Raw genomic sequence first — 20,322 nt, 5'->3', positions numbered from 1 at the left:
TGATCACTTAGTAACTCAACTATTTCTTCTGCATCTGTCACTTTCCTACAATTGGCACTGAGTAAAGTTATCCTTCAGTAATCATTCTTTCTCTTGCTTGCAATAGAGAAAACTTCGTTTGGATTTACTTTGGCCTACTTAGCTAATTTTCTCTCGTCATATGATTTGGTCTTTCTTACCATACTGGTCGCCCTTCTTGCCTGCACTTTATTGCTCATGAGCATGCTGATCACTTTTTTGTTTATATTCCTTCCAGGATACTTTCTTTTTTTGCAGCCCTTGCTTTATATTATGAAATATTCTGTTTGTCCTCTTAGTCCTAGGTTAGTCAGTCTGTTACTACTTCTCAAACAATCTCTGACCACATGTGTCTGTGTGTATGTGAAGGTTTCTGTGGTTCAATAGTTCAAGAAATAGATTCTGGTATTGAGCCCTCGTGTTTATTAAATATGAACAGGATACATGAAAACCCGACAAGTTTTGTAAGTCGTATGACTTACATCATCAGGGACATTGGTGTATAAAAAAAAGTTAAACACAATAACAAAGATTAAATTTATAGTCCATTAGATGTTTCTAACTGTAACATTGGAAAAAATTGAAACATTCATTACTGAATGTTTGTTGGAACATTGTTATTTGTTGTCATGTTCTGTGCTTCACGTGTGTTATGTCTGAGATCTGAGGAAGTTAGATTTTTTATGAATGCCAACCACACTTGGTGTAATATCAAACCTTGGTGTTTGTTGCATTGTGTAGGAATTCTAAGCATTTTTGCCGCTTTCTTGAATTTCCTTGTGAAACAGTTTTTATCAATATATGACATCATTTTTTACCAAAGTACTTTATGGTCAGTGAAAAGCTAGGCCTGATTTGTGTTCTCTTCTTTTTTTATGTTCTGCCATACGGATTTCTCCTGACCTTCCCGTCTGGCTTACGTAACAAATGCCACAAGAACAATAGATTTGATGGACCCCTGGTGTTTTATGTGATGGTGCGAAGGTTTCGGCAGATGTAGGAATCTTGATATATTTTCTAAAGGAAGAAAAGCTACTTTTAAGTTGTCCTTGCAGACCAATGTTGCTAATCTGTCTGTGACATTTCTGATGTATGGTAGTGAGATTGCATTCTTGAAATCTTGTTTTTCTACGTTGGTTGTGGGAGCTGTTCAGGATTTTCTTGATTGTTTTTGGCTCAAATCCATTAAGTGTGAGGTTCTGTGTCAAGTAGTGTAATACAGAAAATCGACAACTACGGGAAGATTTCTTGATGCAGCCTCACACCACCACCCCTCACAAAAAATAGGTATAATAAAAAAAACCTTGAGAAATAGAGCATATAAGATATCCAGCACGGAAAAAAACAAAATGAGAAATTACACTACTTAACACAGAACCTCACACTTAATGGATTTGAGCCAAAAAACAATCAAGACAATCCTAAACACAGCTCCCACAACCAATGTAGAAAAACAAGATTTCAAGAATGCAATCTCACTACCATACATCTGAAATGTCACAGACAGATTAGCGACATTGCTTTGCAAGTACAAGTGCAACTTAAAAGTAGCTTTTCTTCCTTTAGAAAAAATATCAAGATTCCTAGACCCGCTGAAATCTTTGCACCATCCCATAAAAACCCAGGGGGTCTATCAAATCTATTGTTCTTGTGGCATTTGTTACGTAGGCCAGGCGAGAAGGTCAGGAGAAATCCATATGGCAGAACATAAAAAAGACGTAGAAAAAAGAAGAGAACACAAATCACGCCTGGCTTTCTACACAACTTCCACTGACCATAAAGTACTTTGGGAGAAAATGATCATTTCACATATTGATAAAAACTGTTTCACAAGGAAATTCAAGGAAGGGGCAAAAATGCTTAGAATTCCTGCACAGTGCAACAAACACCAAGGTTTGATATTACAGCAAGTGTAGTCGCATTCATAAAAAAATCTAACTTCCTGAGATCTCGGACATAACACACGTGAAGCACAGAACGTGACAACAAATAACAATGTTCCAACAAACTTCAGTAATGAATGTTTCAATTTTTTTTAATGTTACATCTAATGGACTATGAATTTAATCTTTGTTAGTTGTGTTTAACTTTTTTTATACACCAATGCCCCTGATGATGTAAGTCATACGACTTACAAAACTTGTTGGGTTTTTACGTATCCTGTTCGTATTTAATAAACATGTGATCTCAATACCGGAATCTATCTCTCGAATCTCTGACCACTTCCCATGTACTACTGACATTCATTCCTTGTAACTTCTTGCGGTATTGCACTGCTGCAAGCTACCACCTAAGTTTGTTATAATCACCAGCTTTGTAGCCACATAAACCCTTTCTTGATTGACAATTCCATATGTTGAGCAACATCTCAGAATAAGACTGCATTGTCACTTCCCCAATCAGAGGTAGAGTTGCTACTATAGTTATGGAGAGATCTTCTGATGCTATTACCAGATACTTCTCTTCCCCCCCCCCCATCATGTGCTGTTTTAGGTAATTATCCTTTAGCAGCTATATAAATTACATTTCTATTTTGCCATGTGCCCTTTCCTCCTGCCAATCTGTATCCTCATAGTTGAAGTCTCTGGTCATCATTGCTCTGCCTACACTCATTGTGCTAATTTGCCGATGTATGTCATCCACATGTTTCTCTGGATCCCAAAGTCTCTAGCAGCAGCAGCCAGCAATATGTTTTGTCTTATTGGCCTCTATTTCACACCAGATAGCCTCAAATGAATCATCTCTCAGATCTAAAATTTTTGTTAACTTTTAATTTTGTTGGTTGAAGTTCTTCAAATAATATCCCTTCTCCTGATATTCTGTCCCTGTAATTTCATCATTCTCTGTCAATATTTTGGTCAAGTCAAGCTGACGAATGCCAAAAACTTCTCTCCTTCATTTCCAATACTTCTGGCATACGTGTACTTGCATTTCAACATTCCCTTGGGTTTACCATTCCTCTTCCATATCAACTATTTATTTTGTCTCTGGTCTCTGTAACCTTCCTATCATCACCATTGATTAAAGTCATTTTTTCTCTGACTTGCTATCAGCCCATTCAGATTCAAACCTTGGGAAATTGCATCCATATCTGGAAGGCCACATCTAGAAGTCAGAGAACAAATTGCAAAAGCTGCAAAAATATCAGGATGCTTGAATGAAACAATATGGAAAAATAACATCTTATAGTAGAAACAAAAACCAGAATTTATAAAACAGTAATCAGGCCTATTATGATATATAATGCAGAAACAAGATCAGATACTAGAAAAACAAGACAAATGTTAAACAGATAAAATGAATATATTAAGAAAAATAGTAAATAAAAGTAGACTAGATAAAATAAAAAATACAGATATAAGAAAACAATGTGAAATACAAGCAATAAACCCAAAGAATAAAATGGATTGAACATCTGGAGAGAAGAAGTGAAGATAGGATAATAAAACAAGTTTATAGTTGGAAACCAAAGAATAAGAGAAGAACAGGAAGACCTAGAAAAAGGTTAAAAGATGCCATTAAAAAAGATGAAGTCTTGGTCACAACAGATATTACATGCATGAAGAAGACACTCATTTATCCCAGGAGTGATTATTTTTGTATTGTCATTCCTGCACCCACACTTATTTGTACCAGGGGTGGTCAGACACATGCTTGATTGCACATTTCCCCCCCCAACACACACACACATATTTGCAAAATGATCGCTCAGCAACTCAGTTATTTCTTTTGCTTCTGTTACCTTCCTACCATCAGCATTGATTAAAGTCATCCTTCCATAGTTGTTTTTCCTCTGACTTACTGCATAACAAAAAACTCCTTTGGATTTATTTCAGCCTGCTTAGCTAATTTTCTCTCATCTGTTTAAGCCTTTTTTTCTTTTTACCATACTACTCACCCTTCTTGTTTGCACTTTGTACTGTTCATGAGTTTGCAGATCACCTTTTTCTTTACAATCTTTCCACAATGTTTTTTTTGCAACTCTTGCTAAAATATCTCTGCTCGTATATTTAATCCCCATGTGATTTATCCTCCTGACCATGGATATGCAGTCTGATACCACTTATTTCAAACAATCCCCGATCACTTCTCATTTACTGCAACATTCTTTCCATCTAGCTTCTCAAGCTATGGCACTGCTTCACGATGCCTCCCAAGTCTGTCATAATTACCACCTTTACAGTTCAATAAGTGCTTTCTTAACAGTGAATTCCACATCTTTAGCAACTTCCCATCTCAACACTACATGATAACTCCCCAGTTGAAGGCAAAGTGTCTACTTTAGTTATGGTTATATATCTTCTGATGCTATTACTGGATCTAACACTCTCAAACCCCCCTAGTTTCCTCCGTAATGTGTTGCTTCAGGTAATTATTCCTTAGCAAATGTATAATTTTGACTTCTATCTTGCTGTGCCCCCTTTCCTCCCTTTAATCTCTATGTCCCCATGGTAGAAGTCTGCCATAAAAATTGCTTGGCCTGCATTCATTGTGCTGATTTGTCAACAAGATATCTACATCTTCTTGCGGACCGCCTCCTGTTCTATAGCAGCAACAAAGAATATATTTTGTCCTATTGATTTTTATCTTGCACCAGATAGCCTCAAATGAACCATCTCTCCCACACCTAAGATCCTCTTTACCTTCTAATATTATTAGTTTAGTTCTTCAGCTGTCATCAGCAATACCCCACCTGCTGTCTTATTTCTCCCTGTCCTCCCTGAAAATAAACTCCTCTCCCTTATTTCTGATACTTCTGGCTTTCATGTACATGCATTTCAACATCTACTTTTACCCACAGTTTTCTTCAGTCCATCCTTCCCTACAATAGTTAGAGCCGTCTAATTGGGGTTCGCGATGAATTAATGCATCCATCATCCCATAAGGATAAGTATTTTATGGCTGTAAATCTGGGTGGTCACAGGACTGGGTTTGCCTGTATTGAGGGATGAAAAACCTAAATTTTCAGGGGGGTGGGAAAACCCTTTACCTCCTATGAGACCAGCTAACTCACCATTTGTTTGAAAAGAACTGATAAAGATACCTCATATCATAGATTGGATTTGAACCACGTTTTTCCAGTGAAAGGACTGATCTATACCAACTGAGCTTATGGAGGTCTGGACCCACAGTTACCCTTGTGTAATGTCATTACTTATCCTTTCAAATCTGAAACCTGTGAAATTGCAATCTGCATTTCATAATCACTTCTCTACCCATACACACACACGCACACACTGCACCCCCCCCCCCTTCAATAGTTTCCCTGGTTTTTGCATTTCCAAACTCTCATTAAACAGCACTGTTTCCAAATATCTAACTCTAAAATCGTTCAAATGTCCATCAGGCATGTACAAGTCCTTATTGTCTATCTAATTAACTCCATATATCTATAAAACCATAAAATTCCTCTTGCACAATTTTCTCATTAGCAGTCATGTCCCCTTCTCAATTCTTCCTTATCATATCATGGCAGTCAACTCACAATTTTTACTTTCTTACTCTTCATTTTCTCTTCTTTCAACAACTCCTTCATATCCTTTATCAGTGCATATTTGTCATCTTGCAAATTATTTGTGCCTGCCAAGACAATAAACTCTTTTGCTTCTCCCTTCTGCAAAGTTACATCTTTATTAACATCCTTCATTTTTACATCTAAGCAACATGCTTTTGTCATTGTCTCATTAAATACACCTCTTATCATCAAATCCCCATACAGTGCTTTCTCTTCATTCCCAGTTTTTTGCACTATTGTACTTTTCACTTCTGCTGTACAACAAGGCAATCGTTTCTCCAGTTTGCTTGATCTTTCATTTTGTTCTGTGAAGGAGTCTGCATAAGCATGCTATTTCTCTCTGCACTGTCACCTCATTATCCACATTATTACATTGGAGATAGTGTTCAGATCTCTCTTACACCTGATTTTGTTTGTTATAACATATAACCATCTTAATAGAAGGAAGTACATTAACAGAGTTTATTTCATATTACCATCTATGAAGAAGTTTTAATTAAACAACAAGTTTATCTCTGTTGACAGTTTATGATTGATTCACAAAAGAAAAGCATCTGAAGTGTGTCCAAAGAATTTTGGACACACATTTGTTAAGTGTAAATAGCGGAATAAACATACTATCTACACAGAAAAAAAAAAGCAAAAAATATCTATAATTTATCCACATCCAAGTTTTGTACTTTTCATTATTCAAATGAATTTATATCAATCAGTAACAGTTGGTTCACAAGGCACATCACATTAAGAACGAATAGAAAATCAAATTCACTGCAGAGAACAACACTAAATATTAACATTGTACCTACAGTATTGCAAGATTATTATTGCATGGACACCTCCATGGAGTCCTAAGACTCATTGTGGGAGACCAAAACTATCAACGCAATATCTATCATACCTCTCCTTGAAACCATTAACCCATTCCATTCATTTATCACTCTCCAAACAAAAAAGCTGCTCCTCATGTGATTGCTAACCACACTCTTACCCAGTTTCCAGGGATAACCTTTTGTTCTGCTACCTCTAGCCAATTGTTGAACATTTCCTCTACATCAGTCCCATAAAATCATTTGAGTAACTTAAATGTTTCTGTCATATTTCCCCCTTTTTTTGCATATCAACCAACTTTTGCAATCCACAAACCCTCAATCTGTCCTCATAGGAAGCATTCCACAGACCACTCACCTCTTGATCCTCTCCACCACTTCCTTATCTCCAAGAAATCCAGGTGACCAAATTAGTAATCCAGATGCGATCATATCAAGGCTTTATAAAGGGGAATGATAACTCCTTTATCTCTGCATGTTAGTGTGTTTTTCAATCATTAAGTAATCCTGTTAGCTACCTTGGCTACGTTAGCAATATACACCCTAAACTTGAACTCTATCCACCAACACCTCAAAGTCCTTAGTCTCATCAATCTCTTAGAGCACAGTTCCATCAATGTGGTACACAGCTTGTAATTGTAATCTTTGTATCACAAAATGAATAACTTTCCACATTAATCGACATCCATTATGTTTTGCCCATACTATCAGCCTATTTAATTCATCCTGCAAGCTCTCTGCATCACTCTGCACAGCAGACAAACTCCTAGAAAACTTCAATATATTCCGAAGGAAAAAATGGGTAAATATAGTTGAAGGTATAGACTTTACTCATTCCAGCCGTAAAGCTTGGAGCCTTCTTAGGAAACTAGGTGGTAGTGCTCCTTTGATTAAAGAACAACCAAGAATCACCCCAGATCAACTAGCTATACATATTGTTAATATATCACGTATCCCAATCAATAAAAAGCATACAAGATATATAAAGAGAAAATTAAAAGAATTTAGCAAGTCTTCACCTATAACTTCAAATTTTGCATACCCTTTTACGCAGCAAGAAGTTGAAGCAGCCTTAAAGGAATTAAAGCCTGGTAAGGCTCCTGGTTTTGATAACATTCATCTAGAATTTTTGATTAATCTGGGAAGAAATGCAAGATTATGGTTAACAAAGTTCTATACTGACATTCTTACAACTGGTAAACTTCCCACTATTTTTAAAAAAGCAAAAGTACTTTCAGTTTTAAAGCCTGGTAAGCCTAATCATAAACCGGAAAGTTGCCAACCTATTACTCTCCTCAGTTGTTGTTGTTATAAACTCTTTGAAAGACTTATTTATAATAGAATAAGCTCCACAATTTTTAAAAATGTCCCAATAGAACAAGCTGGCTTCAGACCAAATCGTGGGTGTTGTGACCGGGTTCTCTCTTTGGTAACTCACATAGAAGCTGGTTTTCAAAAAGGTTTAAAAACATCAGCAGTGTTTATTGATTTGTCAATAGCCTTCGACACCGTTTGGAGACAAGGCCTTCTATATAAATTATATAAAATTATCCCATGTAAAACAATAGTCCATATTATTAACAATATGCTAAGAGATAGAAGATTTATAGTGACTATAGGTAATAAAACTAGTAGCGAAAAGAAGTTAAATAATGGACTGCCACAGGGATCTGTTTTATCTCCGTTATTATTCAATCTGTATACATCTGATCTTCCCATCACTACGTCAAGGAAATTTTGTTGTGCCGACGATATAGCAATAACTACACAACATAAATGCATAAGTCGTACAGAAGAAATTCTAAAAGCTGACTTAATTATTCTGGATGAATATTTTAAAAGATGGAGACTGTTTAAATAGGAGCAAAATGGTAATATCTTGTTTTCATCTAAATAATAACTTGGCAAATGTGAAACTAAAAATTGAATTGAACAACACTATATTTCCATATAATACATTCCCTAAGTACTTGGGAGTCACACTTGACCGTTCTCTCACTTTCTGACATCTTTCAAACTTGGCATATAAACTAAGGACACATAATAATATCCTACAAAGACTCTGTGACACTATCTTGGGTTCTAGAGCTCTACTCTTCTGACAACAGCCCTTTCTTTGGTATTCTCAAGTGCTGAATATTGTAATCCTGTGTGGCTAAATAGCCCTCACACAAGGATTATCAATTCTCAATGAACAATACCTTAAGATTAATTACAGGCTCTATTAGATCGACCCCAATATATTGGTTACCTCTTTTAGCAGGCATTATTCCTACAGAACTACGTAGATTGAATTCTTTAGTCCGTGAATTCCAAAATATTGCTGGTAATCCGAACCTACCTATTCATCAGGATCTTCCAACTCTTAACGTCAATAGATTGAAATCTTGCCATCTATCACTAAGAGCAGCAGAAGAACTAGTGCTAAATAATTTTAATCCTTTATCAAAGTGGGAAGAAACATGGAAGGAAAATACGAAAGAACATTTGCATAACATCTTTAAAGGTGATCAAATCATCAAAGGATCAGATCTACCTCTCAAAACATGGATGGTACTAAATAGAATTCGGACAAATCGTGGCCTATGTGGAGATACTCTCAATAAATGGAACAGACAGACAGACATCTCCAGAATGTGACTGTGGTGCTCCACGACAGACTATGCAACATATTGTAACAGAATGCATCTTCCGTGCTTATCAGAATGACTGGAATGACTCTTTACAAGCGGCTCCTGAAGCTGTGACCTGGATTACGAACTTAGATCTGAATTTATTATGATATATATGTTTCTTTTCCTTATTTTAACATATTAAGACTTTTACTTTTAACTCTTATTTTAATTTTCCAACTTCTTGGATTAGATCTATGTTTTCCTTCAAAGTTTTAACTTAAAATATTTTAAATTCTTCAATTCTGTTAATATATAATGACATCATGATTCTCTTTTTTAACATCATGTTTTTGCCATGAGCTATGTATGTATGTATGTCTGCATCACTTTGATTCACTGTTACCCAACTTTGCATCATCAGCAAACAGCCGAATGTCTTCCTTTAAATTATTTTCTATATCATTTATACAAATTAAACAGCAGTGATCCAAGTACAGAGCCCTGTGGCACACCACTAGTCACCTACCTTCTCCTGGATTCTGCTCCTCCACATACTACTTTTTGTATCTGTCCATCAGCTACTGTTTTATCTATATCACCAACATATTCATCTCCATTTGTTGCAGTTGGTGTAACAGAGTTCCATGTGGTATGGTGGAAAATTTTTGAAAAATCCAGCAGCATCATTGTAACCATTCCCTTTATCCAACTCGTTGTCGTCCTATTATAAAAAAAGTTAGTAGATTACTAAGACATGACTGATCCTTCACAAAACCATGCTGCCCTCATAGAGTATCATATTCTCTTTTTGATCTCAGTTCTATTTTTTTTTTCCAACTTTTCCAGTACTTTTACCACCACACCTGAGATACTAATTGGTCTATAATTCTCTACCACAGATTTGGGGACTTTGCCAGAGCTAAGACTTAAACAGCCTAGTCAAAGGTATGTTTCTCTGAATATTCTTGTAAAATGTGAGCCAATATCCTTTCCAATTCCACAAATATATTTCATTCAAATTCTGCAGTATACTAAGTACCTCAAATTCTTCAATCTCTGTTCTCGCATCAGTCCCCATTCATCTCTGTCATAACAATATCTTCACTTGGATGATATACCGTTGCAAAATAATCACTCAGTAGCTCAACAGTTTTGTCTCCCTCTATTACTTCTCTATCATCTGCACTCTTTAAAGTTATCCTTCCACAGTCATTCTTCCTCCTATCTCCCATGCACTGTGACCATCCTTCCCTTGAAGATCTTTATGCCATGGTACTGTTTCAAACTCCTTTCCAAGTGTATAAGCATCTGCCTTGTAGTTCTACATATACCTCTTCTTGACAGAATATTTCCTCATGTCTTACAGTCCCCCCCCCTCCCCCAAGTCAAGACCACATGGTCACTTTCCTCAATCAGAGGTAATGTGGCCACCTTGGTTATGGATAGCTCCTTTAATTCTGTGACCAGGTCCAATACTCTTGCATCCTGAATCCCCTCCATCACATGCTGTCTCAAGCAATTATCTCTCAATAGGTGTATAAATGCCTTTGCTTCCTGCCATGTGATCTCTCTTCCTTTCAATGTATATCTCCATAATTTAAGTCTTCCATAATAATTACTCGACTTGCACTCATTGTACTAATCTGCTGATGCATGTCTTCCACATCATCCCTGGCACCCCTAGCTTGTAGCAGCAGTCGATTTTATTTTGTGTCCTATTGGTTTCAATCTCACACCAGACTGAGTCAAAAGAACTGCCATCTACACAACTGACTCCTATTCTTGTTTGCTGCATTTCATCTGCTATCAGCAGTAAACCCACCCCTGTCCTGTCTGCTCTATCCTCCATGTAACTACATCATCTGCTGTTAGCCAAGTCTCACTCCTCCCTCTTGTTCCTGATACTTCTGGCATTAGTATAGAAACTTCAGCATCCCTGTATGAGTCTCAGACCACCTTTACTTCCTGAATTGTGACTACCTTATTCAATATTTTTGCTCGAGAGATTGGATTCTGCTCTTGTTGGTCATTCTCGCACACACAGACTTGTCTGCATTGCCCTAATTTCTTTAGTTTTCCTGACTTTGCTCTTCCACATGCTCAATGAACAAAGCTCTCTCTAGACATCTAACTCCCATTCCATTTAAGTGCAGTCCATAGATGATAACAGCTATTGATTCATAGCTGTTATCATCCTCCTCATTTCACCTCTATCATGGCAGCAGACTCATAAACTTCACCTTCTCACTCTTATTTTTTGCTTCTTTGAATAACTCTTTCAATTCTCTCTCATACAATCCTTCTCACCTCTCAGGTGAGAAGGATTGTACACGATTGTATGTTCCAACCAAAATAATCAATTCTTTTACATTCCATTTCTGCATTCTAACAGCATTACTAACATTATTAATTTTCGTACTCGGGAAACAAGACTCACAAACTTCACCTTTTCACTCTTATTTTTTGCTTCTTTGAATAAATCTTTCAATTTTCCCTCATACATTCTTCCTTCTCACCTCTCAGGTCATTGGTTCCAACCAAAACAAGCAATTCTTTTACATTCCATTTTTGCATTCTAACAGCATTAGAATGCAAAAACTAAATTATTAATTTTCATACTAGGAAAACAAGATTTTATAGCACTTTTGTAACATACTCCCTTTATCATAGAATCACCATAAAAAATTATCTGGCTTTTTCTCTTGTTTATTCTTCAATTTTCATTTTGGCTTTGGATCTCTTGCTTTTTTTTCTGTTCTCAGTTCAACTAATCTTTTACTGTTTCTGCAGCCCTTTGTCATGTTAAGGAGTACATGCAAGCAAGCTATTTCTTTATTCAGATCCTCTACATTTTCCTGAGCTTTTGCATACACTATCTTACCCCTACTTTCAGTCACCTCATTTATACTCTCTTTCACATTTCTCTTGCCATCATTTTAACCCAGTCACTCTAATACTTTGGGTTTCACGGCTTTCAGTACTAACTTCAACTATTTCATTCTCTCTTGCTTCCGACAAGTCTTGCATTTCTGGCTTGTGAAGCATTTTCAGCACACTATCTCTCCACTACCACAATTCGTTTTCTCTTGTCAATGCATACATAACACACACACACTACATTTCATAAAATCCCCATGTCGAACCTCCTGCAGAGTGATGTCTTAGCCGCCTTTTGTTTTCATTTGCAATGGTACCATGAAATGTTTATCTATGCACACAGTATAAATATATCAAAAGTAAATAAAGACATTCGCCTGCACAGTCATACACAAGAATATTACAATCCCAATTATCAAAATATTAAATCAATGTTAAAATAATGACCTAGCTGCAAGCTCACAGTACACACCATCTCCATAGAATGAATGAATAAGAACATGACTGAATGGTGATCAAAATACTATTGTTTATTAAACATGATTAGTGAATGTAAGGAGACAGTTGCAGAGCAATTGCAATGTCACTTCATACTAATTTATAATAATTGGACTGGGATTTGAAGAGGATAAATTTACTCTGGAGAGAGCACAGAATCAGATAACAAAATGATATCAGGACTCTGCAATGCTAGTTATGAGAATAGACTGGTCATACAAACTACAGAGTTTGGTGGATTGGGGATGAAGAGGCTGGCATGATTGAGACATTTAAATTGTTTAGAGGTATTTAGAGGATTGGCACTTGGGGGGGGGGGGGGGTTCATGTAGTAGAAAAGGGGGAAGGGACAAGAACGAGGCCATCTCTGGAAGTTGCAAAAGGAGGTGGCTTTTTTGCATGGAGGATGGATGCACCATGGAATTCATTGCCTAATAGAGTAGTGAATGTGTTTGAGGAATGGTATGATAGACTTTGATTTCTAAGATGGGCCTCCCAGGAAGAGTGTTTTGACTCCATGGAGGTCCAGAATAATAATTGTTATTCATGCAACAGTACGTGAAATTCACACCATATAATTATTATGCTATATAGACAAATGATTTATATTTTTTAACTTCTCCAGGAAATAACTATATATAGATAGAGAATCTTGATAGTAGCCATATTAGTCTCATTGGTATTTTATTTTGCTGACATTTGTTATGCAATTGGAAAGGAAAATTCATCATTGAGTCCGTGTGGTTAGCCTATTGGCCAGTCTTGGCGTAGACAGCAGGGATTTTCTCCCCAATTTATCTGGGGGGGGTTCCTCCCACAAGCAGGCAAACCAGCCCCATGAACACACGCAGCTACAGCCAGGAAATATATTGGGAGGCATAGGGCTAGTCACCTTATCCTCAGGACAGGTACAACTTACAAGGGCTTAAGATAAGTCTGTAACAGGCCAGTAGGCCTAACACTTAGAAGGGAGAACAAGAAAAAAAAAAATTCATCATTATCCTCTTTTATAGGGTGGTGTTTATCTCACAAATCAACCAGAAGTACATAAATACCATTAACAGTTATAATACACTCACTTCTTATCATAGTTATTTTACCTGTAATCCAAAATATCTCAGCCCAATCTTCTTATGTAGGTGCTCAGTGAGTGGCCTATACAAAAAAAAAAAAAAAAAAAAAAAAAAAAGGAAAGCACAGATAACTCCATTCCTGTGGAAAGCAGTTGTTAACAGGTGTATTTGACTCTCAATAGAGCAAACACTGTCTGCTCTATTAAGATAGAGCATATCCTTATGAGCGTGCCATAATGAGAGTTGACTTACTACATTAATGCCACAACTCACTATTGTGTACTGTTGTCTAGTGCCATCACTATCTGACCACACACACACACACACACACACACACACACACACACTATTATAGATTTCTGCTTAAAGAAATTCAATTTCTGTAGTCTAGTCTTTAATTAAATTTTTTTTTTTTTTTTTTCATTGTGTGAGAGTCAGTTTATCACAAGTATTTCTGTCACAATTCATAACTTACCTGATATCTAGGTCAGTGCTTCCCAAACTGGGTCTGTGAAATAATGATAAGAAACACAAAAAAGCTTACAAATGCAAAATCTTGAATATAAATTGTATTGAATACAAATACAATAAATATTATAATAATATATGTCTATATTATGATTTTTTTTTGATGGGGACCGTGAAATATTTTAATTTTTCCGAAGGGGGCCCCTTAGCATCCATAAGTTTGGGAAGCACTGGTCTAGGTCATTGCTTTGTGAACATACATTCAGGTTTGAAATCTCACAAAAGAGACAAACTAGCCAAAAAAAAAAAAAAAACACATGCAAATAACAGACATACTGTCCTCATTACCTTAGTTACTACTCACCCATAACTTCAAATAGTTTGCGCACATTACTATATGGTCAGTATGTTTCAGTTAGATCCTACAACTAGCCAAAGGGTAGTGCTTATACTTGACACTACAGCCTGACATGCACTTTTTATGATACCCCCTAATTTTTTGATTTCATAACAGGTTGAAAACTTGAATTGCATTAATACCATTTATATAATTGGGAGTATTTTTTTAGAGAAGGATATATAGTTTTTTTGCTTTTTAGCTGAGCTGTCATAGAACCTATAGAAAAAATAAAATATTTCACATTTAAACACAAATTTTTTTAGTAAAGATGGCAAATTAAATATGGAAGTAGACAACAGAATAAAGAAAGCTAGTATATTGGGGAGCCAGTTGAATAAATTTATATGGAATAACAGAGAATTTATCTAAAACACAAAAATTAACATTATATGTTACCTTCTTATAATTTCTAACTTTGTACTGACATGCTGAAGTGGGATTTTTTTATGCTAAGCAAGACTGTCCACTCCTACACATTTGTGATATGGCACATATTCCTACTATATCATGTAGATACATAAAATGAATGTACCTTTTATTTATTTCTCAGTTATTTTCTGGCATGTCAATATATAGTGGAGACAGTAATGGAGAAATAATATAGGGAAGAGAATACATGACAGGAGTGTGTCAAACAGATCTGATACTTGTCGTGAGGTATTCCAAGTCAGGGCAATGGTATTCAAGCAGCAGTAAATTCCAGAAAGAATTGAATCATACCATTGTTTCTTTGAAGTATAAATTTGATCAGGATTATCAAATTCTGGATGACTATATAGCCTTGTACTCTCATCGTTTCAATATATAAATAAGAAGAGGATGGGATAAAACTAAATGTGATAATAATGGAGGAATTTTCCTACTAGGTTTCAGGTAAAATTTATGCAAGCATACTTGAGAAAAAGCTTAGAAAAATATAGGAGAGAAATTTGGAAAAAAAGCAAGCTAAGTTCTGAATTAAGGCCGAGTAGGGGTTGTTGGGATCAGATTTGCACTTTATAAAAAATAGTTGAGAAATTGTGAGAATATAAAAGGATCTATTATACCCTGGTTTTTGTAGATCTCAAAAAGCATGCAACAAGGTGCCAAGAGAAAAGCTTATTAAAGTACTTCGATTATATTGGCAAATGGAACATTATAAAGAGCAGTACATGGTCTGTATTTAAGTTGTAAGCAGTGAAGAATAAGAATTTAAGAAAATTACAGGAAGATAATTTCATGTAAAATCAGGTGTAAAACAGGATCAAAGAGCTATGTTGGAGATATCCAACACAGCTCTTTGATGTTGTACTCCTAAACAAATCCAATTCTCCAGGATTCTTATAAATTGAATGACTACTGTAAGAAATTTCATTTGAAAATAAACAATAAAAAGACCAAAACCATGAAAATTAGCAGGACATCGAAAAATTCTCAATGGAGAACAAAGAAGTAAAATACTTCACATTTAAACACAATAAGGAAAGTCAGTAAGTTGAAGAGCCAGTTGAATAAATTTATATGGAATAAAAGAGATGTTAGCTAAAACACTAAACTAGCAGCATATGTGACAGTGTTCAAACGAGTTTTAACTTATAGATCATGACATCTGGGTTAAAAATAAAAGAATTGATCAAAGACTAGAAAGACTGAATGAGAGTTCTGAGAAAAAATAGGGATATGAACAGATGACATCATTGGCAGAATCATATTAAAAATGAAGATATTAGGGAAGAACTTAGCATTGTTAGCACTTGGGAATGTGTGAGCAAAGCTAATGTAAAATGGTTTTGTTGCCTAAACATTGGGAGAAGAAAGGTTAGCAAAACACCCAAGAGGGGGGAGAAAAAAACACTGAGGAGACCAAGAACCAGGAGGATAATGTAAACTTAATCATGTATTCCATAGCATCCTGTTATACAGCATATACCTTGTGATCCAGTTATCATAATCTGTGATGTTTCTGAAATATGTGAAACTTGTACTACCATATTTCAACAACATTTTAGTTCTAATCATCTATTTCAACTGTATGTTTTTGTTGATATTTTTTTATTTTTGCAAAAATTCAAATATATACTCTTAATTGCATTTCTCCATGATATTTTCTTGCACTGTTTATATCACTTGTTACCTCATTTAATCATTTTTTAAAGTAATTACTCATGATTCCGCCTGTGAAGTATTTATTGTATATATGATGTAAACTGTTGTTATATCATCTTACCATTTCTAGGCTTTCTTAATTAACATCTGTAACACATTTTACCACTTATGAGATTTTCCTCTGTATTCTTCCCCAAGTTCCTATGACTTTCATTTAGTTACTTTCAGAACATAATTTTGGCTTTCGTTCATTTTTCTTTGTATTTTCTGATGTTGCAGTCTGTGATTTGCTTGCCAGAAATTATCAGTATAATTTCTGATTTTTCTATCTTTGCTGGTTACACAATACCCTGAGTGTCATTTGTTGTCTTCAGATTTTTACATTGGGTTTCTAAGGTTTTCAGTTCTTGTTTTCAATATTTCACATTTTATCCAGTAGTATCTGTATATTTTAATCTGCTTCACACATTATTTAAAAAAATTTAGTACACATTTTTCCTTTCCAGGGATTGCTCATTTTTAGGTACATTTTCAAAATGGATAAGTGCCTGTTATATTCATTTTGTGTACACAAGCTATTTTGGAACTTAGTTTGTACAGATTATACCAAAATGTGCAATTTGGAATCTTTACAAAATTTGTTGAACCATTTCAGTTTTGTTTCATTTTCATACATGCATAGGCACAAAGCTTTGGAATTATATATCACTATAACTATGTTCTGGGTGGATGAAATTTAATAAAATTTTTGATTTAGAATGGATTGGGGGGGGGGGGGCTTATTATCACTCTTGCCTAAATGGTAAGTCTGTGTGTAACACACACACACACACACACAATACATGCTTCCTGACTAGTCAGCTTACAAGTATGATCCTAAATTCTGTCTCCCCCTGCTGCTGCCACCATAATCTCCTGTATCTGCACTGTAAGAACCTCTTACTAACTTGTGTTTGTATCATATCTCCTCTCTTCCACCCATTACCCAAAACTTGATGACTACATTCCCTCAATTTTTCTCAGATATGTAATTCAAGTATTATTATCTTGACTTATCTCATCTGAATATTTTCAGCCATCTCCCCCATCTCTGCAGAATCTAAATTTCCATATCTGTGCACATAACTCTAGAATATGATCTTATTAAAGCCTTGTGAAGTCAGAAAATTAGTGTTCACTTCAGCATCGCACTGGTTAACTACCTCAGCAATATTATTATTATTACCTGACACCTCCAAGGACTCATCGTGGGAGGGAATTCTACTTCACTCCGGTACATCTCACCTTCTCCCTTCCTACTTAATTCTCCCACTCTACATAACTACAATCAATGCCATCTACTGCCCATCACCAACAACAGTATTTTTTGTATATAAATCACATGTGTTCTCTACATTTTAATTCTCTGTCTACTAACCTTAAGTCTCTAACTTCATTTTGCTGCTTGCATGCAGCAAATTCTTTTTAATATAATACTTAGCTTGCCTTGTCCTCAATCCAAAATGCATAATATCAGCATTCATGCTATTTAAATGCAAGAAATGCATAATTCTATTCATATTTCAAGATCAACAAAACTTACTCAAGGATCCTGCTTCTTGTAATACCTCTGCTTGGTTTTTTCAGTGATTTTTATAATGTTTTCAAGTATGCATGTATCTGAAGTCTTTTCTGAAACTGTCAGTAGGAAAATTTCTCAATAACTTCCTTGATTTAGCTTTTATTTGATTTTATACTTCTCTTCTCATTTGGCTTTATTTGTAGATTAGAATTTGTTTTGAATAGTTTTTTCCAAACTTCTTGAACCAACTACTCACCTCTGTCTCACTTCAGAACAGCCTTCTTCACACTATTTTCCATAGCTAAATAAACACATGAATAGGTTCTTTCTTTCTCATTATCCACTTATCTGCATGCACACACATTGTTGTTTATTGTGAAATTTGATTTTACTGCATTTTTTAATTTTAACTTTATAGTTTAGTATTAAATTTTTACAGGATTTACTTGCTCTTTTGAAAACTGTGGAGAATGAAATTGCAATTTGTGAGAGTAACCTACATGATGAAATTGAAAAACGGAAGAAGTACAAGGTGAGAAACATCTTTTTTTCTTGTATTTGAAAATATTAGAAATTACATAATTTTTTTATTATAATTCTTGTTGTTGCTGTTTTCTTGAGATAGGTCAGAATAAGAAAGACTGACCTTATAGATTTTATTTTATTCACCAACTAGTTGAACTTTTTCAGCCTGTTAGCAGCTGCTCTTCTAGTCTTCTGAATACATAAAAGTCCTTGTGAGACCTATTGTGAATTGCATTGACTTTTCTATATATAGAACAACTAAGTTCCTTTCCTTTCCATTGAAATGTATATATCAGTTAGGCAGGTTTATACGTGGGACTATCTAGACCAGGGGTGACCACAACGTGGTTTGTGAGCCGCATGTGGCTCAAGTCCATGCATCATGCGGGTCTTCACGATCTACCGGGAAAAAATAAACAAAAAGAGAAGAGGAAACAACAAAGAAGAGGAACAAAATAAAAAAGAGAGAAGAGAGAGAGAAAAACAGGGTTAATAAAAATTACTGCAATAAAACAGTTTAATTCAAAACACATTAAATGAAGTTTACTTTGAAAAATTAGAATAATTTTAAAGTCGAAACACAATAATTTTAGTTACTTCTTTACTAGTAGAGGCCTTCCTTGTATCCATTTTCTTAGTAAGCTCCTTAAAATTAGATGTGTAATTAATCAGTTGAATAAATTTCATTGACTTCTCTTACAAGCTCTTTACAACCTCGCCATGTGCACACTCACTTACACCCATGCCATCGCATCAGTCAAAGGTTGTGGCTCTTCTAAGTCTTACCAGAATTATTTTGGCTCCAAAAGGATGCATAGTTGGCCACTCCTGATCTAGACTATGGACATACGGGGATATTAGATTTGTGGATTTTTGCTAATCCATAAATACAGTGTGGTTTAACATGAAATGATTTTAGTTTTTTGATGATTTCTTTTGTCCAGGAAGTGACTTTTTTCAATAATTTGCAGACTTTTTTCCCCTTTGAGACATAGCGGGGCTTACGTCCCATAGTTCGATAGCATAGATCAGGGTTGTCCAACCTTAGGTAATCTGAGGGCCGCATCCAGAATAATGGAACCGTACATATATTAAATTACTCCTAGAGTCCTACCATTAGTTAGGTTTAGCAAGCACATCGAAAATTTCATAAGAAAGAAAAGTCATGGTGCTTATAAAAGTTTTTATTGAAACAGTAGACAAGAAACAATAATTGTTTATTTCATTTTAGTGAAAACTCTGCGGTATTTCGGCTTCATTTACCAAAGTACCTATATCAATTTTGATGCTTGTAGTTGCAAATCGCAGTAAATTTGCAACAGAATTATCTGTCAATGAACATTTCTACTTTGATTTAATGGATATCAGAGTTGAAAAAGGCACATATCTTTGCTTTCGCAAAGATATGTGCTCCCGAGCATTGAGCACATCTTGAGTCCAAAGTTCCTCAATTTCAGGTACCTCTCTATTGGTAGTAATTTTTTAAAAAAATCGTTTCCTTTTTCACTTCTGTTAGTATAAAAAAAAGTGTAAGAACTCTTCTTTGACACATCTAATATTTGAAAAACATGGGGATATATAGTGATGTAAAAACACCAAATAAAATTGCCAACTTCGAGATTATAGATTAGTGATAGAATTAAAATATCTAATATGCATTCAATTCGAATTGTTATTTTATTTTTTTTGCTTGTGAAAATCAAAACAGACAGGCGGGTCGCACAAAATCACGCCGCAGGTTGTGATTTGGACAGCCCGGCATAGATAGTCACACATAAACTTGCCTAACAGTTAACCACGTCATTTGACCCCCCCCCCTTACTGGGGGAAGGGGCAACTCCTTTACTTTTATTTAAAAAA

General features: G+C 35.3%; 1 protein-coding gene across 4 annotated transcripts in view; it reads left to right on the top strand.

The window, feature by feature from the left end:
* caly (ubiquitin carboxyl-terminal hydrolase calypso) overlaps nucleotides 1-20,322 on the top strand; it is a 237,532-nt gene that overhangs the window by 195,028 nt on the left and 22,182 nt on the right. For all 4 annotated transcript variants that reach the window (XM_090416009.1, XM_090416000.1, XM_090416026.1 and 1 more), the window contains exon 10: nucleotides 18,377-18,469. In XM_090416009.1, coding sequence (XP_090272135.1) covers nucleotides 18,377-18,469 — 93 coding nt within the window. The remainder of the gene's footprint in view (nucleotides 1-18,376; nucleotides 18,470-20,322) is intronic.

This window comes from Typopeltis vanoorti, chromosome 1 (assembly GCF_054136105.1).
Source record: "Typopeltis vanoorti isolate ZY-2024b chromosome 1, IOZ_Tvanoo_1.0, whole genome shotgun sequence".
NCBI classification, from domain to species: domain Eukaryota; kingdom Metazoa; phylum Arthropoda; class Arachnida; order Uropygi; family Thelyphonidae; genus Typopeltis; species Typopeltis vanoorti.
The sequence above is the reverse complement of the archived record's forward strand: the minus strand, read 5'-3'. Positions and strand labels throughout refer to the sequence as shown.